General features: G+C 41.8%; 1 protein-coding gene across 4 annotated transcripts in view; it reads right to left on the bottom strand.

The window, feature by feature from the left end:
- Positions 1-18768: 18768 nt before the first annotated feature.
- Positions 18769-22910, bottom strand: part of DOCK10 (dedicator of cytokinesis 10) — a 227440-nt gene continuing 223298 nt past the window's right edge. For all 4 annotated transcript variants that reach the window (XM_045853121.1, XM_045853131.1, XM_045853114.1 and 1 more), the window contains one exon: positions 18769-19526. In XM_045853121.1, the coding sequence (XP_045709077.1) occupies positions 19410-19526 (117 nt within the window). In that variant the 3' untranslated portion in view covers positions 18769-19409. The remainder of the gene's footprint in view (positions 19527-22910) is intronic.

Below are 22910 nucleotides of genomic sequence, written 5' to 3'. Positions count from 1 at the left end.
AACTGGCAACCCTTTGATTCACAGCCCACGCTTAATCCACTGAGCTACATCAGCCAGGGGCAATATCGTCTCTTTGATCATATCCTATTCATCTTTGTTCCTACAAAATACCACATGATCTCACCTATAAGTGGAACCTAATCAACAAAACAAGCAAGCAATCAAAATATAACCAGAGACATTGAAGTTAAGAACAAACTGACAGTAACCAGAGGGGAAGTGGGAGGAGATAATGGGGGGAAGAGGGGGAAGGGTTTTCAGGAACAACTATATAGGACACGTGGACAAAACCAAAGGGGGGTGGGATCAGGGGTGGGAGGTGGGGATGGTTGGGGTTGGGGGCAGTGAGGAGGGGGAAATGGAGACAACCATACTTGAACAAAAATAAAAACAAACAAACAAGCAAACAAACCAAAAACCAGGTTAAAACCATCCTGAGGCAGAATAAGTTGCAGACAAGCATGTCAACTCAGAGTTGAGTGTGGAGTTTGCCTCTTTGGTACAACGTGTATGATGTTCACCTTTCTTGGTGTAGTTTCCCCTGCCATAACACGGACACAAGGATAACTGCTGCCAGAGGGTGACTGTGAGGTGTCAGCGAGTGCTCAGAGCAGTGCAGGGTATACAGCGCGTTTTCAGATGATGGGAATAATTATTACTCTTATGAATCCTGTTGTTTACACCAGACAGTGTCCGGTTGTGTGTGTTTCTGGAACAAGAAGTACTGCAGTAATAATTATAAATGTTCAACGGCAGGGGAAGGGAATCTATTAATCCCTGGACTTATACATCAGAATTCTGTTCATATGGCTAACGAGGTTCGGTTTGGGGCATTTATTCCTGGATCTCTGTGGCCATGTGACTAATCAAGGACATGATGGAAATATAGAGCTAAAGTCACTGAATGAAAATAAATACAATTCAACTCAGCTTTCTTTTCTACTACGTATCATTTGTGTTAAAGAGTGGGTAAAGAAGTTGGGAAGAACTTGACACTCTGGCTAATGTCATTAATAAGCAGAACTTTTTAAAAAAGATTGTATTTATTTATTTTTAGAGACAGGGAGGAAGAGAGAAAAGAGGGAGAGAAACACCAATGTGTGGTTGCCTCTCGCGTGCTCCCTACTGGGGATCTGGCCCACAACCCAGGCATGTGCCCTGACTGGGAATAGAACTGGTGACCCTTTGGTTCACAGGCTGGTGCTCAATCCACTGAGCCACACCAGCCAGGGCTAGTAAACAGAATTTTTGAAATGCATAAAAGTAAGATCAACTTAATAAGGAGGTATAAAATTTCAAATTCTTCTTCAGATGGATTACTTTTATTCCATATTAAAATTATGAATACAATCACATGAAAGTTTTAATTATTTGTAGATTTTTCTAATATTTATTAGAAAAATAAATCATCTAGACTACTAATTTTATCTATAAGAAGTATATTGCATGTAATCGTGCTACATTATTTATTTAATAAATGTAATGAATTTTGGAAGACAACTACTTTGATATCAAATACATTCTATTTTAAAAAACTGTATCTGTGGATGAAGTTATATATTTTTTAATAGTGGCATAATAGTAATAGAATACCTAAATAGGCCATTTTGCTCATTTATAAAATGATTTTATATGCACATATATTGATCTCCTCCAGAACCCGAGTGTTGATATTAATTATGAAAAATCTATTAAGGACTGACTTTGGGCCAGATATTGAGGTCCACAAGTTAACTTAAATAAAATTGTTGAACATTCCTAGCTGCTGTGGCTGACTGTTTGTGTTCCCCCAGAGTTCATGTGTTGAAATCCTAACCCCAAGATATGGTATTAGGAGGTGTGGCCGTGGGAAGGTGATCAGTTCCTAACTGGGTCTAGTGCCCTTGTAAAGGAGACCTGAGAGAACCTTCCCTTGTATGAGTGCACAGTAAGAAGGCATCCTTGATAAGGAAGCAGGCTCTCACTAAACACCGAGTCTGTTGACACCATGATCTTGGACTTCACAGCCTCCAGAACTGTGAGAAATAAATGTTTGTTGTTCATAAGTTACCCAGCTTATAGTATTTTTGTTATAGTATTTCTGAATGCATTAATATACTGACCCTCATGGAGCATACAATCTAGTAAACTAATTACCATATACATAAATAACATAGCAGTAAATAACTCATCTATTGTGTAATCCCAGGTAGCAATAAGTACTAGGGGGAAACAAGAAGCAAGATAGAAAGTAGGGCATGATCAGAAGGAAGGCGAGGAATGCTGCTTTGAATTCAATTTCAACTGTGAGGTTCAGAGAGGTCCCCATTGAGGAGGTAACATGAATTGGGACCTGAATTGAGCTGAGGGGGCAAGACAGGCAACTGTCTGGGGAAAGTCAATGTCCCAGCAGTTGCAACATTAAGTGTGAAGCCTTGGGTTGGCAATGAGCTTGCCGTGTGTGAGGACCAGAAGGCTAGTGTGGCTGCAGCAGAGTGAATCTGAGGGAAAAGGCAAGAGGGGAGGACACAGAGGGAGTCGTGGGCCCCATGACATTGACCTTGCAGATGGTAGCAAGGCTTCCAGTTCTATTGTACGTGTACAGGCAAATCCTGGAGGGCTTTGGCGGGAGTGGCAAGATCGGACTACATTTCTAGGTACAAATACTTGAAAAAAATGGAAGAAGAGAACAAAACTCACAGGGGTACAGTCGCCTGCTCAGCCCAGGGTGCGGATGGTGGGTGGGTGCCATGGGCTAATGAAGTACAGGTATGTTACCTACAGTCCCGGGAGAGATATTGGCTACACAAAGCTTGCTCAAGGATAAGAATGAGAACAAGACAGACTGATCCTGGGGCTTCATCTCATCCCCCCTGAATGATAATCTTCAGGGAAAACGCCCTGGAATCTGCGTTTTGGTAACTGCACAAGTCTTTCCTCACCAAAGCTAACTCCTGAAGTCTCGGACAAGTAGGTAATCCAGGCCTTCCCAGAATTTGGGTTTCTATAAAATTAGACACATCATACTATCATTTGAGAAAAACACCTAAGTGAAAAAAGTCCGAAAAATCACCAATAAACATAGCAAGTAGATCTGTTCTTCTAGGCTATCTCAGTGTTATGAAGGAGACTCTTTTTTTTTTTTAAGATTTTATTTATTTATTTTTAGAGAGGGAAGGGAGGGAGGGAGAGAGAGAGAGAGAAAAACATCAATGTGCGGTTGCTGGGGGCTGTGGCCTGCAACCCAGGCATGTACCCTGACTGGGAATCGAACCTGCAACACTTTGGTTTGCAGCCCGCGCTCAATCCACTGAGCTACACCAGCCAGGTGAAGGAGACTCTTACCTGCACTTGCCTGGGCTGGAGGCGTGACTCGTTACACAGAACACAATAATGACCATGGCACTTCTCACTTTTTTCTATTTCTGTAGATAGAGAGAATGAAAATTATTTAAGCTGCGTGTTTATTTTGCTGAATTTTTAAAACTTTGAGGTTGCATAAAATATAGATGAATAAAAAAGTCATGCTCTCTAATGACTGAATCTTGCTCTCACTTTTTTATTACTCCCCAATGAGATGCAATTTTTTAACAGTTCTTTGCAAAAGTTTCTGTAGAGGTTTTTATTTGGAAGTGTGGAAATATAAATTATGGGACTGAATATTTCCATGACACCTCCTCCACCAGCATTCTCTCTGAAACAAATATAATTTTAATGGGTATCCGTGGAGTGTTGTAGAGCAAAATTTAATTTGAAAATATGCCACCGAGTCTTGCTACAGCCTATCACCCAGTTTTCTTTTTAGTCTGCTCTCTATTATAAATTACATCTTGGTATAAGCTGCGAAGTTATTTTTATCTTCTCATCTGTGGCCCTAGGGTCCAATAACACTATTAAAAAGAAAAGCAGAATATAATCCACTGTAGTACTAAACTTAAGGGACTAACAACAGCAGTCGGTGAGAATATGGAACAGGCAGAACTCTCATACATTGTCAGTGGAAGTATAAAGTGAACTAGGATAAAGGTCTGGTAGTTTGCATAATACAACTCAGTGTACATCTGACCCAGCAATTCCACTCCTAGGTGCTTACCTGAAGAAAATGGAAGATGTGTACAAAAGTGTTTATAGCAGCTTTATTAAGAGTAAGTCCCCAAATGTACTTAGCTGAGGTGATGATTATCAGGAGAAAAACAGAAAAACAAATTGTGGTATATTTATACAGTGGAATACCACCAAGCATTAAAAAGAATGAACTACCAATTCGTGCATAAACTTGAATGTATCTCAAAAAGATTATGCAGAAAAGAAGGCTTACCTGAAGGCCTGCATGTAATTCCATTTATAAGTTGTTATATGCAAAACTAACTGGTGGATAAACATTTCAAACATTGTTTGCCTCAAAGGAGTTAGACGGGAAGGGGCATGAGGGAACTTTGTGGAATGGTGGTAATGTTATATATCTTAAAAGGGGTGGGGGGTAGTACTCAGGAGCAAGCATTTGTCAAAAAGATCAAAGAGTGCACTTAAGATCTAAGCATTTCACTTCATGTAAATTTTATCCCTTCAAACACTCAGCAATTATTAATCTCTAGTAATGATATGCACGCAGCAGTCTTTAGGGCCGAGACTTAGTGATGTTAGCAATTTACCCTAGAATATATTTTAAAAAAATGAGATGGATCAATGGGTGGTTATAGGCATGAATAGATGGTTAGATGAGTGGTAAATACAGGAAATGTTTCTTGTGGAATCAAAGCGAGAGCATGTGGGTGGTCTGCTCTCAAACTATTTTTTTTTTTTGGCGTATCAAATTCCATTTTTCTTTCAAGGTCTGCTTGGAACACTATCAAGTTCACAAAACCCTTCTCAATATCCCATACCACCTTGTGTTTTCTTTCTCTGAGTTCTTTTAATAAATGCGGCAAACCACAATTTTTTGACACTTGATGATATGCTGTCATGCATTTTCTGGAATCATATAAATAGCATTTATCTTCCTGAGTAAGATAGAAACTTCTTCAGAGGGAAGACTGGTCTCATTGTTTTTGGTTTCTTTTCCCCTATGTTCCTTCTCCAACAGTCACAGAGCTCACGAGAGTACTGTCACATCATGATAATGTTGGTCGACGTCGCTCAGCTTCAAGACACATAAAACAGCCGCGACTCCTCTGTAATTTCCGGAGGCGTGCGTAGTTTGTGTTTTCAGGACGGCGTTGCCCTGCAGAACTAGACTAATCTGTTTCCTGGATGGATTCCAGTTTCCATTTCATAGGCCTGAACACTTTCTATTTACGGCTCCATAGTATGCATAGAGAAGGGGCTCTGAGAGAGGAGCCAGACGAAGTACCACCAGTGAGCCAAACACCGCCCATGGAGTTACATTTGCAGCGCTTGGCAGGGCGGTCTTCCCTCGGCAGCCTGTAGAGACACTAAGACAGCGTGGGAAGGGGGTGAGACAAAATGGTATGCACACCAGTGGGCTATGGGTACCCCCACGCGGCAGACAAAAAGTGACCGACAATCGCAAAATTATCAGAGGGTGGTTTACTTCAGGACTGCCTTTCGGGACACTGAACCTGACCTTGCCTTTCCTCAGTGACTGACGACCCAATGGAGACAGAACTATTGTACCGTGAGTAGCTAGTAAGAGCCCTTGCTGTTAATTCCAGGGACAATGACCTCTAGGATAGTGAATAGGAGTAATTAATCTACACCAAGAGGAATGTTACAAACTCAAAGCAGATGACTAATCCCAATGGGCTAGTTATATAATATATAATACATGTTTCAGTATACATATATATAATACAGTTATATATAATATACATATATAATACATTTTATATAATAAAATACATGTTTCACTCTCTTTTTTGACTTTTATTAATTATAATTATGAATTTGTCACTTTTTCACATATTTTTGGAGAGATAAACATCAATGTGCGGTTGCTGGGGTCATGGCCTGCAGCCAGGCATGTACCCTGACTGGGAATCGAACCTGCGACACTTTGGTTTGCAGCTTGCGCTCAATCCACTGAGCTACGCCAGCCAGGGCTGAAGTCTACCATCTTAACCATTTTTAAAGAGTCCATTTCAGTAGTGTTAAGTATATTCACATTGTTGCATTGAGCTTCAGAACCCTTTCATCCTGCAAAACTGAAGCTCTGTACCCACTAGACAACAGCTCCCCATCTGTCCCTTCCCCAGTCCCTGGCAACTACCATTGTCCCTTCTGTTCTCATGATTTGTCTACTTTAGATACCATATAAGTGCAATCATATAGTATTTGTCCTTTTGTGACTGGCTAGCTCACTTAACATTGTGTCCTCGAGGTTCACTCATATAGCAGAATTTCTTAAGACTAAATAATATTCCAGTACATGTATATAGCATTTTTAAAAAATCCATTCACCTGTCAATGGACAGTTGGGTTGATCTACCTCTCAGATATATTGTTTTAAAGATTTTATTTATTTATTTTTTAGAGAAGGGAAGGGAGGGAGAAAGAAGGAGAGAAACATCAATGTGTGCTTGCCTCTTGCACACCCCCTACTGGGGACCTGGCCTGCAACCCAGGCGTGTGCCCTGACTGGGAATCAAACTGGCAACCCTTTGCTTTCCAGGCCGGTGCTCCATCCACTGAGCCACACCAGCCAGGGCTACCTCTTAGATATTTTGAATAACGCTGTTATGAAGACCAGTGTGCAAATATCTCTCTGCAACCCTGTTTTCATGTACTTCAGGTATACACCCAGAAGGGAAATTGTGAGATCACATAGTAGTTCTCCTTTTAATTTTCCGAGCAACTGCCACGCCGTTTTCTTTATGACTGCTGCAGCATTTTACATGCCCACCAACAGCCTACAAGGATTCTGTTTTTTCCACATCCTTGCTAGTACTTGGTATTATTTTTTAATAGTAGTCATTCTAATGGGTGTTAGGGGTGACACAAACTTTCAAATTGAAAAAAATAACTTTCTCACCAAAGGAGTTTAAAATATTGAGGGTACAAGATCCAAATAAGATTGGTTTCACATGAAGCTTCTTGTGGCCTATTATTTCTCACGTTGCTCGTGGATGTGCCTTTCTTTAGAGTTCTGAAGTTACCCATATACTCAAATGAGTCACCCACCTCAGTATGGACTGCACACAGCTTGGCTGGTGAACTTTTGTAACCCCATTTTCCGTGGTGAATACATGCCTGTAAGAGAAACTACTTTCTAAAGTTGTGAAAAACTGACAGTGCAAACTTGCCCTTTCACTAAAGAGATAATGAGAATGAAAGTTGGCCATCACCACGAAGCCCAGCGTTCTCCTTGCTGTATAACACAAAGGCGTTTGCCCCGGTGAGAGGCTGCAAACACGTGCACCTACAGGGCCCGGTGCCCCCTGGAAATGGGTGAAGCAGGCTGGTGGTGAGACACCCCGGGCAGCGGGAGGACACGTCCTCCGAGGGCAGGAAGCCAGCCATCAGCTCTGACTCACTGTGCCACGAGGGAGCCCAGACTTCTGTCCACGTGGTGTACTGTCAGACCTTCAGACTTGTCGGGCAAAGCTGACCATTTTAAGGGTGGCAGTCATTTTCATGGAAAGAACCCTGTTGTGTGGGAGAAAACAAACACGTTTCTGGGGGGGGGATGGGATGAGGGGCACGGATGGTGGTGAGCACGCTGGGGACCGGACGAGGTTTCACGTTCTTTGAGGTCTAAAATTCTTCGATTTCCGGATTGCAAGAACAGATTGAAAACAGTGGCAATGAGTGGAGGCTCTGATTCTATTGTCAGTCAAAACGAGAGGCTGTTGTCTTGGTTTCACTGGAACGGATTAAAATGACTCAATTGTGTGATAGATAGACCCTGTCTCCTTAAGCACTGTATTTATCTTCAGTGAATTGTCCTAAGAACAATTTGTGTGACAACTCAGATCACATTTGAAATGATACATGGCTCTCTGTGGTAAAAAAAAAACTTTTGCTTCTGATTGGATTCCTCAGGTCTGTATTGAATTGCAGCAAAATGAAGGGACAGAAAAATCAGTTCATGTCTCAATCAATTTCATAAACTAAAAGACAGATGAGAAGTCTCTTTGGCTCCAGATTTTCCTGTTCCTGCAGAATTGCTGGAGGCCGTGGGTGGCTGCCTGACCTCTTCCAAGCAGCTGGGATTGATATTTGCTCCTTCTTTTGCCTTCTTTTTTTTTTTGGCAATAGAATATTGCTTTTCCAATGAGCCACTCCTGTTTTGCATGCCTAACCTAGATCCCTGAGCCTCAAAGTGGATCAAAATTCCCCAGACCGGCATTATCATCATTATTATCTGGCACCTTGTTAGGATTGGACATTCTCAGGCCCTGTCCCACTGGTTTAGATAATTCTGGGGTTGCTGACCCATCCCCCAGCTCCAGGTCTGATTATTCATGCACTGTGATGAGTCTGAAAATGGACAGGATCTAGGTCGGCGGTTTTTCAAAATTTATGGTGAATCTGATTCACTTGGATGGCTTGTAAAAACACAACGGTCTGGCTCCTCCCTCAGTGTTCATGATTCTCCAAGTCTGGGGTAGAACCTAACTAAGCATTCTTTTTTTCCTCAGCAGACAAAAACTACAAGCATTCCCCTTACGATGGGAACAAGAGTGGGATGTCTGCTTTCATCTCCTATTCAACATAGTACTACTGGAGTCCTAGCCTCATCAATCAAACAGGAAGAAGAAATAAAAGGCATCCAAATTGGATAAGAAGAAGTAAAACTGTTTTCATTTGCAGGCGACATGATACTGTTCATAGAGAACCCCAAAGATTTCATCAAGAAACTAATAGAACTGATAAATGAATTCAACAGAGTAGCAGGATACAAAGTTAACATCCAGACATCAGTTGCATATTTATATGCCAATAATGAACTAACAGAAAGGGAAATTAGAAAAACAATCCCATTCACGATTGCTTCAAAAAGAATAAAATGCCTGGTAATAAACCTAACCAAGGTTGTAAAAGCCCTGTACTTGGAAAATTATAAGACACTGAAGAAAGAGATTGAAGAAGATACAAATAAGTGGAAGCACGTACCATGTCCATGGACAGGAAGAATTAGCATCCTTCACTAAGCATTCTTAACAAGTCCCCAGGTGATGCTGATGTGCTCTAGGAAAGAGAGGCTGATGACCACATGTTGAGAATCACCTATCTGAGCTGATGAGGTCAAAGCCTGGACATTCTGTGGGAATGCCACCTGTATCAGTTAGCTGATGCCTCACACATGCGGTGTGAAAAACGACTCCAAATCTTACTTGCATAGAACGATACACATTTATTTCTCTTTTAGATATGTGATGGCTGGTGGGTATTTCACTGAGTCTGGGGGTGCCTGGCCGTGGCTCCAAGCTGCAGGTTGTCCTGCTCTGCTCCACGTGTCTTTCATCCTCCCTGGTGCAATGGCCACTCAACTCAGAGCACAGAACTTCAATAACGAAAGGCAAAATGCAAGGGGGCAGGTCCCACTGTGCTAGTTTATTGCAGCTCTAGCCCACGCCACTTACACCTACCTCCATTCCATCCTCCGTCAGCCAAAGCAAATCATACGGCCAATACCAATATCAAAATTTCCCAGGAGAGCTGAAGGGGAGACAATAAATATTAATTGAATGGTAATATAATATACAATATCTGGGAGAAAGTGCTTTCTTTCCACCACATTTTTAAGCTGGTAAACGGTAGTCTTGAATCTGTTCACTGCTGACTCTGCAGCCACGCTGGAAAAGACTGCCTCAAAGTAAAGCCAACAAACAGAAAGGCAGAGCTGAAGGCTGAAGACAGAGTGAATCCTGAGGATGCCGCTGTGTGAGGAACCGGATCTACCGCGGCGCTTGTCGGCAAATCAGTGCTTCTGTTTTTCTTAAGCTATTTCTTGCAACCCGAAGTCCTTAAGACCTTAGCTTTCTTTCGGTTTATAAATCTTCATCAATCCTCGAGACAATGGAGATTTTAATAAATGCTAATATAATACTATATTTACATTATAAATGGAAATGTTTATTTGCCACTTTTTTTTTGGTACAGTGGTATTCTAAATGAGTGATTCAAAGTTAAATTTACCGCAACAGAATTTGTCTTTAATTAAAGACTTTCAATGCCCTATAACATTGCACTTAGTCATACTTCAAAATGTTCTACAAAAGTTATCTTAGATAAAAGTTAAGTGTCATAAACGACCCAAAGAGGACTCTGTATCTTCAGCAGGACCCATTTGTTAGAAATTGCATAATGATGATATTACAACAATGCTGGCTTACATAGGATGCAATTTGAAGTTTTTTGTTCTGCAGCAACAGGCAGTCTAAGATGGGCATGGCACCCCACCACCATCTTGGACTCAGCCTCTTTCTCGTTTTCTTCTCTGCCTTCTTTAATGTGCAACTACCCCTCTCTCCCCAGGGTTCAAGAGGGCTACCCGAACTCAGGCTCATGTCCCCGGCCGCAGGGAGGAAGTGAGGAAGAGAGAAACGGTCCAGGCCAAGCAATCTGTGGCTTTTTAAAAGGAGCTTTTCTGGATGTGTCACCCGACAACTTCCACTGATGTGTCATCTGCCAGACCTTAGTCATGTAGGCACAGGAAGGGTGGCTGAGAAACAGCGTCTTTTGGCTCAGCCCTTCCATCCCCTGCATAAAGTCAGGGCTGTGTCACAGAGGAAGGGGGACAGAACTGGGGAAGGCTACTGACCATGGCTGCCGCAACTGCACCTGTCAGAAGTAAACGAGAATGGAGCATCTTTGACAGAAATAAACAAAATCAAAAGTCCACAGGAGACAAACTGAAATGGCTATAGAAATTGAATGGGAACTTATCTCAAAGGAGAATGGGAATATGAAATGCAGGTAGAGATGGGCTGGGAATGGACATCTGAATGGTCATTAGAACCCCAGGAAAAAGGGGGTGGTAAACAGTACCTTTCCTTGGGGTTTAATGCACATAGTTCTTGGAAGAGAAGTAAATATTCGTGGTTCAGTTCATAGGAGGGTATAACGCTGAGAGGGAGAGGAACTTTTGAAAATAACACAAGTCAAACTGGTTTTTCAGCAGGGTTTGTCAGACTCAGTGTAAATTAAATATCTTTAAAAATACTCATTGCTGGCATACTTGCCTCCTCATTCACTGGGTGATAAATTTGCCCTTCCCAGTAGACTTCCTCCCCATGCAGGGATATATAATGAAGGCAATGCGAACATTGGAGTTTACTCAGAAGTTATTTCTTATTGTAGAAACCTGTGACCTTTAGTGAGAAAAACATCATTATGGAAATTTCCCTGGAATGAGAGGGGTAGGCAACCTCACACGGTATCAAGGGCTCTTGTACCCCAGGGATGAGGGTACCCTGAGAAAGGACATGTCTGATGACGTGGTGGACAACGGCTAACTATGGCCAGTGCGGCTGGGCTCCTGCTGACCAGGGTTTTGGATTAGGTTCAACCAAATTCAGGCAAGTAGCAAATGGGCAGGTAGAGAGAACTGACCACAGTCTAGTCCTGTTTCTTATCATGTTACATCGTGATGTTGAACTCATTTCTTTACTCCTCTGCACTTGCATTTCTTCATCCATGAAATTATGGTAAGGATACCTATTCCCAGTGGTGCTGACAGGATTAATGAGACCGTGCAGGTAAAGTTGTTTAGTGAGGTACAAATAGTAGACACTCAGTGAGTTCAACCCCCGAGTCCATCCTTGGCTCTGTCCTTGACCCTGTCTTCCCTTCCTTTCTCACTCCAGCCTTTTCCGAAAGACATCAGTTACCACAACGAGGCACAGTTTAACCTTCAGCCTCGTGAATGAGCAGAGTCCACGCAGCTCCCTGAGTTCTCAGGGGTGGTTCCTGGGTTACTCTGCAGTACGATGGAGGGCCTGGCTGGGAAGTTCTGCCGTTATTCCGAGTACATTGTACATGTGCATCAGTTCATTTACCCCCATTTGTTTAATCTATAATCCAAAGCATAGAAGATGAGTCCAGTTTGAGCTGTTTGTCATTTTAATATCCATTTCTTTCTTCTATTTTCACTCATTTGTTATTTGCCTAAGTTCTTGCTCTCTAGTCAAAGTCATACTATTCCTTGTGTGTGTGTGCGTGCCTGTGTGTGCACACGCACTTGTGTGTGCACCCATGTGTTGGCTTTCAGAATGAACTAGAAAAGAAGCAGCTGGCTTTAGGGTTTCCTGACTCTTACTTCCCTACCTCCTGACCTTCTCCACCAGAACTGTGTTTTGCATTTCTTTACAATGATGTGTCTACTTTTGTGTATGCCTCCTTAATTACTTCACAGCCTTGCTCTGAAAAGCTGTCAGTGTAATTAATCACTGTATTTTGAGTAACTTTTTTTTGGTGTTAATTGTGGTAAATGCTTCCTAAGAACATTAATCAGTTCAATGAATTATCAGTCTCAAGTTCTGAGACGCCCACCAGGTCAGGCTTTCATATCTGTCTGCTTGTTTTCCCGTAGCTTCCAGGCATTTGTAATACTGCCTCCCATCTTCCTGCTGTTTTCCTGTCGCTAAGGAAGATCAAATTCTCTAACGTAGCAGGCAAATTCTGTGCTGTTATTTTGACAGCACTAATTAAAAAAGAAACATCTTTGGGCAAATCGCTGTTTCATTTAGCTGGACTTTAGAAAGCATACCTGTTCTGTATTCGCTTTCTCCATCAGTGATTAATTTCACTTCTCTCTCTTCTGGGCAATTTTAGAGGGTTTATCCAAAGCCAGGCCAATGGGTATCATCTTTTTTGGGGATACATTCAAGTAAGGAGTAGCATTTATGTACTTTTAACAACACCTTCTTTTTTTAAAAGTACTTTTTATTGATTATGCTATTACAGTTTTCCCAATTTTCCCCCCTGTATCTCCCCTCTGCCCTGCCCTCACAACCCTCCAGCATTCCCCTCCCCTCAGTTCATGTCCATGGTTTGTACATTTCAGTTCTTTGAGTCCTCTGTTTCCTATACATTTTTGTCTCTCCCCATCTATTTTATGCCTAATAATTATGCTTCTTCTTCCCTGTACCTTTTCCCCCCATTACTCCCTCCCCCCTCCCCACCAAAATCCCTCCATGTGATGTCCATTTCTCTGATTCTGCTCCTGTTCTAGTTGTTTGCTTAGTTTTTGTTTTCATTATTTTTCTTTTCTCTTAGGTTCATTTGTTGATAGTTATGAGTTTGTTGTCATTTTATTGTTCATATTTTTCATCTTCTTTTTCTTAGATAAGTCCCTTTAACATTTCATATAATAATGGCTTGGTGATGATGAACTCCTTTAACTTGACCTTATCTGGGAAGCACTTTATGTGCCCTTCCATTCCAAATGAAAGCTTTGCTGGATAGACGAATCTTGGATGTAGGTCCTTGCCTTTCATGACTTCGAACACTTCTTTCTAGCCTCTTCTTGCCTGCAAGGTTTCTTTTGAGAAATCAGCTGATAGCCTTATGGGAACTCCTTTGTAGGTAACTGCCTCCTTTCCTCTTGCTGCTTTTAAGATTCTCTCCTTATCTTAATCTTGAGTAACTTAATGATGATGTGCCTTAGTGTGTTCCTCTTTGGGCCCAACTTCTTTGGGACTTTCTGGGCTTCCTGGACTTCCTGGAAGTCTATTTCCTTTGCCACATTGGGGAAGTTTTCCTTCATTATTTGTTCAAATAAGTTTTCAATATCTTGCTGTTGTTCTTCTCCTTCTGGCACCCCTATAATTCAGATATTGGAACACTTTCTGAGCACCTAGGAAGGGTGTCCAACCCGTGGCCCATGCAGTCCAGGATGGCTATGAATGAGGCCCAACACAAAATTATAAATTTACTTAAAACCTTGGCCCAACGTGTGGCCCAAGACGACAACTCTTCTTCCAGTGTGGCCCAGAGACGCCAAAAGGCTGGACACCCTGCCCCGGCAGGACAGCGTGCACTGTGCCAGCAGTCTTTGAGGTAGGGAAACCGCCCCGGCCTCCTCTGGGTACTCTGCTCATTAGTGACCACAGAACAGTTACCCACTTCTGAGCGTATGCACTCAATTTCCATCAACCTTAGTCATTCTTTTAATACATAGTATTAAAATAATTTGAAGTCATAAACCCAATTTCTCCCTTGAGTTCTATTTGTCTGATATACTGTTGGCAGTTATAGGTCACAGGTATGGAGTGCTTCTTTTCACCAGGCCGTGTGCTGAGAACTTTCTGTTCTTTATTTCATTTAATCCTTTTAACAACCCCCATGAATCAACCAGTGCATTTGTTATTGCCATTTTACAGATGATGAAACTTGGTGAAGATTCTCACTCAGTATCACATGGGCAGTTCACAGCAGAGCAGATGTCCTGCATCTGCCCGAGGACTCGTGCTGAAGGCCTCAGGGCCATTCTGATTTGACACTTTTCTTTCTTTTTTTTTAAGATTTCAAAAAATATTTTATTTATTTATTTTTAGAGAGGGGAGGGAGGGAGAAAGAGAGAGAGAGAGAAACATCAATGTGTGGTTGTTGGGGGCCGTGGCCTGCAACCCAGGCATGTGCCCCGACTGGGAATCGAACCTGCAATGCTTTGGTTCGCAGCCTGTGCACTCAGTCCACTGAGCTATGCCAGCCAGGGCTGCTTTGGCACTTTGCAACGTTAATGACATGAGTAAGAAAATTGAAGAGTCATTAGTCAGTATGAAATTGATCAAGGAAGTCTAGCCTTGATAACTTCTTCACCTTGATAACTTCACTCATATATCCAGCAAGTATCGATGGGGACCCCTCTCTGTGCCAGGCAGTTTGCTAAGCCTCCAGAACACAAAGGCACACAAGAAGCAGTCTTTGCATTGGAGCAGTGACATGCTTGGATTCAACTGTTTATTTTCTGTCTGTGTCCATGAATTTCTCATTTCATATTCTTGAACCATGTAACATCTTAGCTGTGTGAGACCAGGAGAAGGTGTTTGCTGCTGACCCTTGGCAATGAACTGCTATAGGAGTCTTTCCGATCTGACCTAATTGCATATTCAAATGTGAAAATATCACAGTACCTGAAACTTAAGTGGAGAATCCTGCCAAGGAAAATGCTACTTCTTAATTTTTAAAAAGAGAACACGCTAACATTTAGACCTCAAAGGGCGTATCATCCAGTTTGGTAAATAGATAACTGAGGAAGTTGCTCATTTCAGTGAAGTTGCTCTTTCTCAGTTGCTGTTGAAAGAAGTATTGGAAAGTCTGCATGTTTGATGAGTGAAAAAATCGACAGCGGCTCAGATATTAAAACCTGTTATTCGAGGTTAAGGCACCTTGTTACCTTATAGACAACTTGAGTTGAAAATCCAACCTTTAATGGTGGACGTATAAACAGAACCAAATGGAAGCGATTTCGAGATGTGTAAAATAACATTGCCACGACGTCCTCCAGGAACAAACAGATGCCCCCTTGTATGGGAGCTTTTGCAGAAGGGAAACCTCAGACTCCCCAGGGCTGGTGATGTGCCGGGGAGTCAGGGAACTCTTGGCTTACTTTGCTGGGCTAGATTCGCTTGTGTTTCAAGATTTTTAAAAAACATCCATTCCATTCTTGCCAAATGGATGATGTTTGGAAATCCCCAGCTCTTGGTGTGGCAGCTCTCCATCCCCTCTCGGGGCTCTGACTCATGTCAAGCAGGACCAACTGCCAGATAGGCAAGGAAGCTCTCCATTTAACAGAGTCTCTTACGGGTACACACCCAGGTTACACTGTAGGAGGCAGGAGATGTTGGCTTTAATGATGCCATTGTTGTCTGTCCTCACTTTCCCCAGTAATCACTGTAAATACCCATAGTATCGGGGTCTGGGTCCCCTAAAGGAAGAGTGGTTTTCATCATCACTTGTGACGTCAGGGCTTCCAATCCTAACGGGAACCATTTTGTTCTGGAAAGGACTCCTATTTTCAAGCCTTCCAAACGTGACAGGCAAAAGAAGGGGCCATTCACATCCCAAACCCCTCAGCTTAGGAAAGAATAACCAATTGAACAGACTCAGGGGAGTCAATGGCTTTTTTGCCCAGCTGTTGAGGAGGGAGAGACTGAAACTGGAAGCCACGTGATGGAATGTGCTGGGCCTCAGGAGTCCGGAGAAGTGTTTTTGAGCTGAGGTGGTGGAAGGCCTCCACCCAGGCCTTGGGTGGCTGCTTGTAAATATTTTTGTAGAATACTCAGAGCCCTTCAGGCCAGATTTCCTTTTTCCTTGACCTTTGTTATAAAGTAAAAATTCCATTTTTTTTGGTTACATTGGTTTCTAGAACTTCACTATTATTCCTTATTTCTTTTTTTTTAAAGTTGTCCACCCAAAGGGAAAAATAATGTTACAGAAGATAAGTCCCTTAGAAATCCAAAGAAACTCACTGAGCTCCCTGCAAGTATCAAGAAACCAACTTTCTCAACCAATGGGCCATTCTGTTCAAAAAGATATCCTGCAAGTACTGCGATCTTATTTATAACTTAAAAAGTCCACCTACTCTGGATTTAGTAGTTATAGTTATATTGCTGTTGGTGAAATACAAGTAAAGTCATCAGCGTTGAGAGTAAAGAGCTTTTGCACATTAAGAATACATCCAAGAAACAATGACTTTATAGTGGAGTATTAATATTAATGATGTAAGAAAATTGCAAGGAGATCCCTCTGGAGAACCCTTGGCATTCATGTTATTTAAAGCTATTCTTTGTAAACCTCTGCTCAATTACTCAGGCTCAATCACCATTACTTTCTTCAAACGACCTTCATGAACCCCAGCTGGGCACGCTTTGATCTCTCTCATTCTGCATCCCTCTAAGATCAGACTTATGTGCTTACTGGAGTGTCTCTCATGAGACTTGTGATTTACAATCTCTCCCTCCAATTAGTCTTGTCTTACCTTCCATCTTCAACCACATGCATCTGCCACAGGAAGATCAAGAGGCAAGGGGAAGGCAAAGGAGGTCAGAGCTTTCATGGGAATTTCTTTCTTTTGCTGACGTCTCGCAATCTCCATAATTCACCTGGAACTTTTTAATTATCCGTGTTCTGAATCCAACCATGCTCTGGTTCTTATCTATCCTCTCTCCATAGCAGCTCCTCTCGTGCACACACAGGTAAGTCCATACTTACCTTGTTCCATTTCAGGCACATGAACTCCTGCCAGGATGGGACTGTGTTCTCCAACTGGAACGTGGATCTTCTCGTTAAGTCTCAAGACACAACCAGGGTGGTGCTCCAGGGGATAGACTAAGGGGGCTCTCAGATGCCAACTCTTACCACTCCTTGACCTCCCTTTCACCCTCTTAAACAAGTCAGGATCCCATGTAAATTTCCTTATGTTTTCAAATGTCTTTTATTGGCCTTGTGCATTAGACTCTCTCAGTAGCCATCAGACTTTGAAAGTTGTCTGGGAATCAGAGCCTGATTGCTTTGGGCTGATGCGGGAAGATGGAGTGAGTGGCTCGCATTGCTAAACTAACACATTCCACATGTGTGCACCACTGGACAAAGTCCCCACACATCTGTTTTTATTTTTGGATTTGAACAGGCAACCCACTGCCGACAGAGTCTGTGGGTCAGGGGTAATGGATGGGTTGGGATGGGCATGAGGGCTGGAGCCTAGAGGTAGAGTTGGGAGAAGAGACAACAGCAGAGACAGAGTCTTCCTGGGTCCTGGGACAGACCCAAAGGGGCATCCTAAAAATCCAAAGGCAGAAGTGGGGTGAGAGGAGCCATGATGCCGATCTAAGAGGTGAGAAACCAGGGGCGCTGGAGCTTGAAGGAAGCCTGGAGTAACGCTCTGATCCAGAGGTCAGCTCATCACAGATACATGCATCTCGAGGGATCAGAATTCTCGTCTAAATTATATCTTTTAATCACTTCAGTGTACACAATGTTTAAGTGGCTTCCAGGTGCTATCCTCTAAACGTAGGGAGCAGAAAGATGGACTCAGCTAAAGTGTCCTAACTTGAACACTGGGCCTTTGCAATGGCTGCTGGGGTGGAAACAAAAAAGATGCTCCCGAGCTTACCTTCCACAGCGGGAGGCAGCTTTGTTTGCTGGTGTTGGCTGAGGGGGCGGGGCAGGTGGCTGGGAAAGGGAGGTGGAATGTGCTCATGGTTCCCAAACCCGGCAGAACATCAGTCACAGTCTTGAGAAAAGTACAGATCAGCCAGGATAAGCTCCCAATGCTGCAGTGAAAAAACAAGCCCTGAATCTCAGGCACCTTAACACAATACAATGTATTTTCCACTCAGGCTCCAGGTTCTACAAACTCGGCAGGGACCGCTGGGTGTGCGTGACTGTGTGCACCTGCTCACTGCGGCTCCAGCTCCGTGTGCTTCATGGGTGATCACAGCAGGGAAGAGGCTGGGCAGAACCACTTCCTCACTGCTCAGTACCTGCCTGAAAGGGACACAGGCCCCTTTCTTCTCACATTTCAGTGGCTAAAGCAAGTCACGTGGTCGAATGTAACTTTGAAAGAGGCAGGAAAGTGCAGTCCTACCACAAGTTTGCAGAATGTAGAGATGGCATATCTGTGAAGAGCCTTAATAATTACAAACAGCCCTTGACATTCTGATTCATGATATCATCTCCACATTAGTCCACTAATCTCCCAGGTCTGGAAACCCCTGGCTTGTCTAATTGATCTCTTTGGAAGAACTGCCCAGCGGAAGTTCGAGTTCTCTCCCTGACCTCTTGGAGTGGCAGCATAAGTAATGAGTGTGGGACTGCATTCAACACACGCCCAGCCCAGCGAACCACTTGAAGCTGCAACTCACCCACGCTTCGAGAGGGAACGGAATGCAAATAATTGTAGTTTTTATTTCTATTAACAACAAAATACTTCTGTAATTTCACAACCCATGGCTTTTAAGAGCACATATATTACAAATAAAGGAACTTCACAAACTTTAAAGATTAGTATTTATCAACACTTTTGTACACATACACAAATATTTTAATAGTACGATATCTGAAATGTTATTCATATAATTTTAGCATGTCCTAAGTATCAACTAAAAAGTTTTTTTTTAAATTTGGTAAAAACCATATATTTTACAATCTTCTATTTACATTTGAAATATGCTTAAATGTTACAAAAACATTCATTTTGACCTTTAAAACATGTGTACGAGGACTTGGTGTTGAACGTATTGTAACCGACAGCAAACCGAGGTTTGCTTTTGAGCTGCACGTTCATTGAAATTTCATGGCAAATATTCAGCTTGGCTTGAATGCTTGTTTAACACTGCTCAAAGGAAAAAAAAATCTTAAGAAATGTGCAAATTCAGAGACTGGCAAAATTCTCAAGCTAGCGAGGTAAAAAAAATATTAACATTAAAAACTTCAAATAAATTAAATGTGGCTTCTCTTCCCCGAGATTAGCTGCATGTTCAGAAAGTTCTCTTAGAGGCGTGTCCGACGCCGCGGGCCTCTGCTCAGACTTCCGCGCTGGGCGAGACGGAGACCGTGGGCAGAGCTAGGGTCCCCTTGCTAAGTATTCGAGAGCACGTTCGCTCCACCCCTCGCTTTGACGGCTCGTCCCGGCACGGAATCTTCAGGCAGGACAAAGCACAATAGGACAAAAGAACGCAATGGATAGGTTCATGTTAATATCTCCAAACACAAAGTGAAAACCCAGAAAAGTGATTTCTAACCAATTTCTCACAGGAAATCTGCAGATTTTGAAAACGCACTTCTCAAAGGAGATCTGAAGAGTTTCCAAGCCCATGTCATAGCCATTTTGGCAAGATTTAAAGTATTGTCACAATACTCTTCAACTATCGGATATCAATTTATAAATGTTTGAATAAACCTTATGAATATATCTGAGTAATTCCAGAATTTTATTTTATTCTGAAAGTGTATAATTTATATTGTCAACAACTACCAAAAAGGGGAGACAACTGAAACCTCATTTAAATGTTTGCATGAATGGAAATATGAGAAAATATATACTTTTGAAAATTATGTTAATATGCTTATATAATACTTTCCTGTTACATCTGTCCTAATGATATGTAAACACAATAAACAATGATAAGACACCCAGGCACCTCTAAAATGTATTTCTATACAGAAATACATTTAAAATGGATATTTAAAATTCCTAGCTATGGAGATTTTCCCACTAACTGCACACATTGTTACGTTTTAGCTCTGCTCTTCCAAGATAGAAGCGCCACTACTATCCCCACTGAGCACCAGCATCTTCTATGACCAATTCATGCTCATTATCAATGTCACAAGTTCTGCTGAAATAATTTGGAAAATAATGTTTCCAAAGAGCATGTAAAACCCTAAGAGCAACATGCCTTTGCATCTCTCCTGCTGGGCACCATAACAGAATAGATCTGTTCCTTTCTCTGTATATTTTGTTTGATGCCCATTACCATGCATGGTTGACTTCACTATGCCTTTGTCTTTCCAAATGTTGAAATAAACTCCAGATGAGTATCTTATATTCATGTTTCATTCAAATACTTATATGCGTTCCTTTGGCTTCCATCAAAGAAGGCTTTATGCTTTTTGGATATTTGTAGAACAGTGTGGCATTTTGGCTGCCTATAAAGGCAATTATTGCCTGCCTATCCTTTTCATCACTCAAACCACTTCCCCACAAGATGTCCATTTTGCATCCACTTCCTCCCGTCCCGTCTCGTCCCTGAGACTGAATGTTCGTTCCCTGAGTCAACGACCCCAGACTGCCTTTCAGCTAACACTTTGCTGACACTCTGGGAATGAGTGGCATAATTAATTCTATTTCTACTTTTGTATTTCTACGTCTGTCTCTCCATTCTAACTACGCTTCTATTTTTAAAGTTCAATGATAGAATTTCTCTCTTCACTGTAATTATTATGTATGTACCTGTTTCCAGAATATCTGCATGAATATAGAGGTACAGGAAGGTACCCGCACATTACGGGTTATGGTTCATTCCTGCGCTACAGGGTTATGTGAAGACTTGCCAGCCCTTCCAGTTCCATAGAGTTCAAACTCAAACTTTCTGGTCCAATGCATTTTCATTGAAAACAAATTGAGAAAACCATCATTTTTTTTTGTTATAAGCACAAAGTAAAATAAATATCCATTTTTAATACTATGGACTTAACCAACCCTTATCTTTTATTAGTTATTTCTGATTTCAGGAAGTTGTTCATTATGACTAACTCAAAGCACATGGTTATCATGAACATAGCTTATTTTGCTGTACATAGCATAGTTTTGCTATGGATAACTTGTACTTATGATTGATAATTGTCAATTAAATAGTCCCTCCTCCAGGACCTCATCTACAGTTAATATTTTGTCCTCATTTTAATTAAGATGGAAATGTTAAACAGCCATATAATGGAGTAAATCATTTTTTAAGGAACACCTTTTTTTGAAGATATCATGTATGTTGTGGTGATTGTGCCATAGGCAAAGACCTGTGGGCAAATCCCCATAAAAGCTTAGGACAAAGAGAAACTTTATCATTCCTGCTGACAGTTCTGTTTTGATAACTGAGTAGCAAGACCTGTTCAGTCCATCAGTTTCTTTTCTCTGCGTCAGTTTGCAGAAAGTACAGAGTCAAACTTTGCTTCTCTTAGAAAGGTTTTCTGGAAAATCAATGATCTTTTTCTCCCATTAATTACCAGATCCCTGTCTTTGTCTTTTTGTTTTAGCACTTTACAGTATAGTGAGTTTTAGTTTTGGATACAAATGAGGTCAAATATTTTTTAAAATTGGTAAAGTATGAATTTTCTTTTAAAAAGCTAAGTGGTTAAATTTAACTTGAATCAGTAGGCTTTACCATCATTTTGACCTACCTTGAAGTGGAAATACAGCTGTTTTAATTCAAATAAAAACTTAGAGAACACTAGCCACTTGGAGGTGTCTGGGGACAATGACAAGAAGAGATAGGCAGATCAGAAGGCCACAAAAGACAGAGTAGACATAAGGAAAGAGAAACATACCACTTTTGCTCATAGTACTGAGGGAAATACTAGACACAGAGGAACAGAAGTTGTACAAGCACGGGCTGCAACAGAGCTGCCAGGAAAAAAAGAGAAAAGCATTTTTGCCCGAAGTGTGAAGGTCAGATGCAATTTACAGTTGGAAACAAGCATTTCTTCACCACCTTTTCCAACTTTCAGATCCACTGTTTGTTCTTTCTGCTTCATGCTCAGATTTATGAGTTCCCCAAGGCACCTCCCCTGAACATTTGATTCCCATCAGCTTCTTACTAATCCCAAACCAACGCTCCTCTTCTGGGAATCCTACCCATAGAGATGAATTCTCTCTAACAGTTGTCAATTAGCCATTTCTTTCTCCAGCTTTGATGGATGGTTTACAGTGTGGGTAGAAAGAGATGGAAAAGGAGAAAAAAGAAGCATATATGGAAAAAGTGATTAGAATAAAAAATTCATAGGAAACATTTCATGTTTCCTGAGTAGTTTGGATAGCATTAGCCCATTTAAGGAAAGAAAGGGGACTCATGTTTAATGAGGGACAACTATGCATGAGGCACTATTTGTAGGTAAGTTCTCCCCCTTAATTATTTTGTAAAGAACACATACATCTAACTCCTGGAAGGGACCATGGGTGATGATATGTCAGGGGAAGGGAGGGCCTGTGGGCGCTGGGAAGCCCAACGAGCAGCATTTGCCTTTCATCCACTTGATTTTCAGCACTTCCAAAAGTACTATGATTACTGAATGCCCACATTTTGTGCACGGCCTTATAGAGCAGGCTGAGCACATGCCAGAAGTCATGAATGACTTGTTTGCAGGGTGGGAGACTGAGTCTTTTCCCAATTCTGCACGTTTTTAGGAGGCCCAACCTTGTGGAGGCAATCTTGCCCTTCAAAATACATGTCTTTCTTGGTTCTGATGTTCTTCCTGAGTGTGGTGCAGAGGCCCCTAGTGGAAGAACCATGTAACTCCACCTCACAGCC

Source organism: Phyllostomus hastatus, unplaced genomic scaffold (genome assembly GCF_019186645.2).
Source record: "Phyllostomus hastatus isolate PE091 unplaced genomic scaffold, TTU_PhHast_1.1 phas_contig_137, whole genome shotgun sequence".
In the NCBI taxonomy this organism is placed as follows: Eukaryota; Metazoa; Chordata; class Mammalia; order Chiroptera; family Phyllostomidae; genus Phyllostomus; species Phyllostomus hastatus.
Note: the sequence above shows the minus strand (reverse complement) of the source record. Positions and strands in the feature narration are given on the sequence as shown.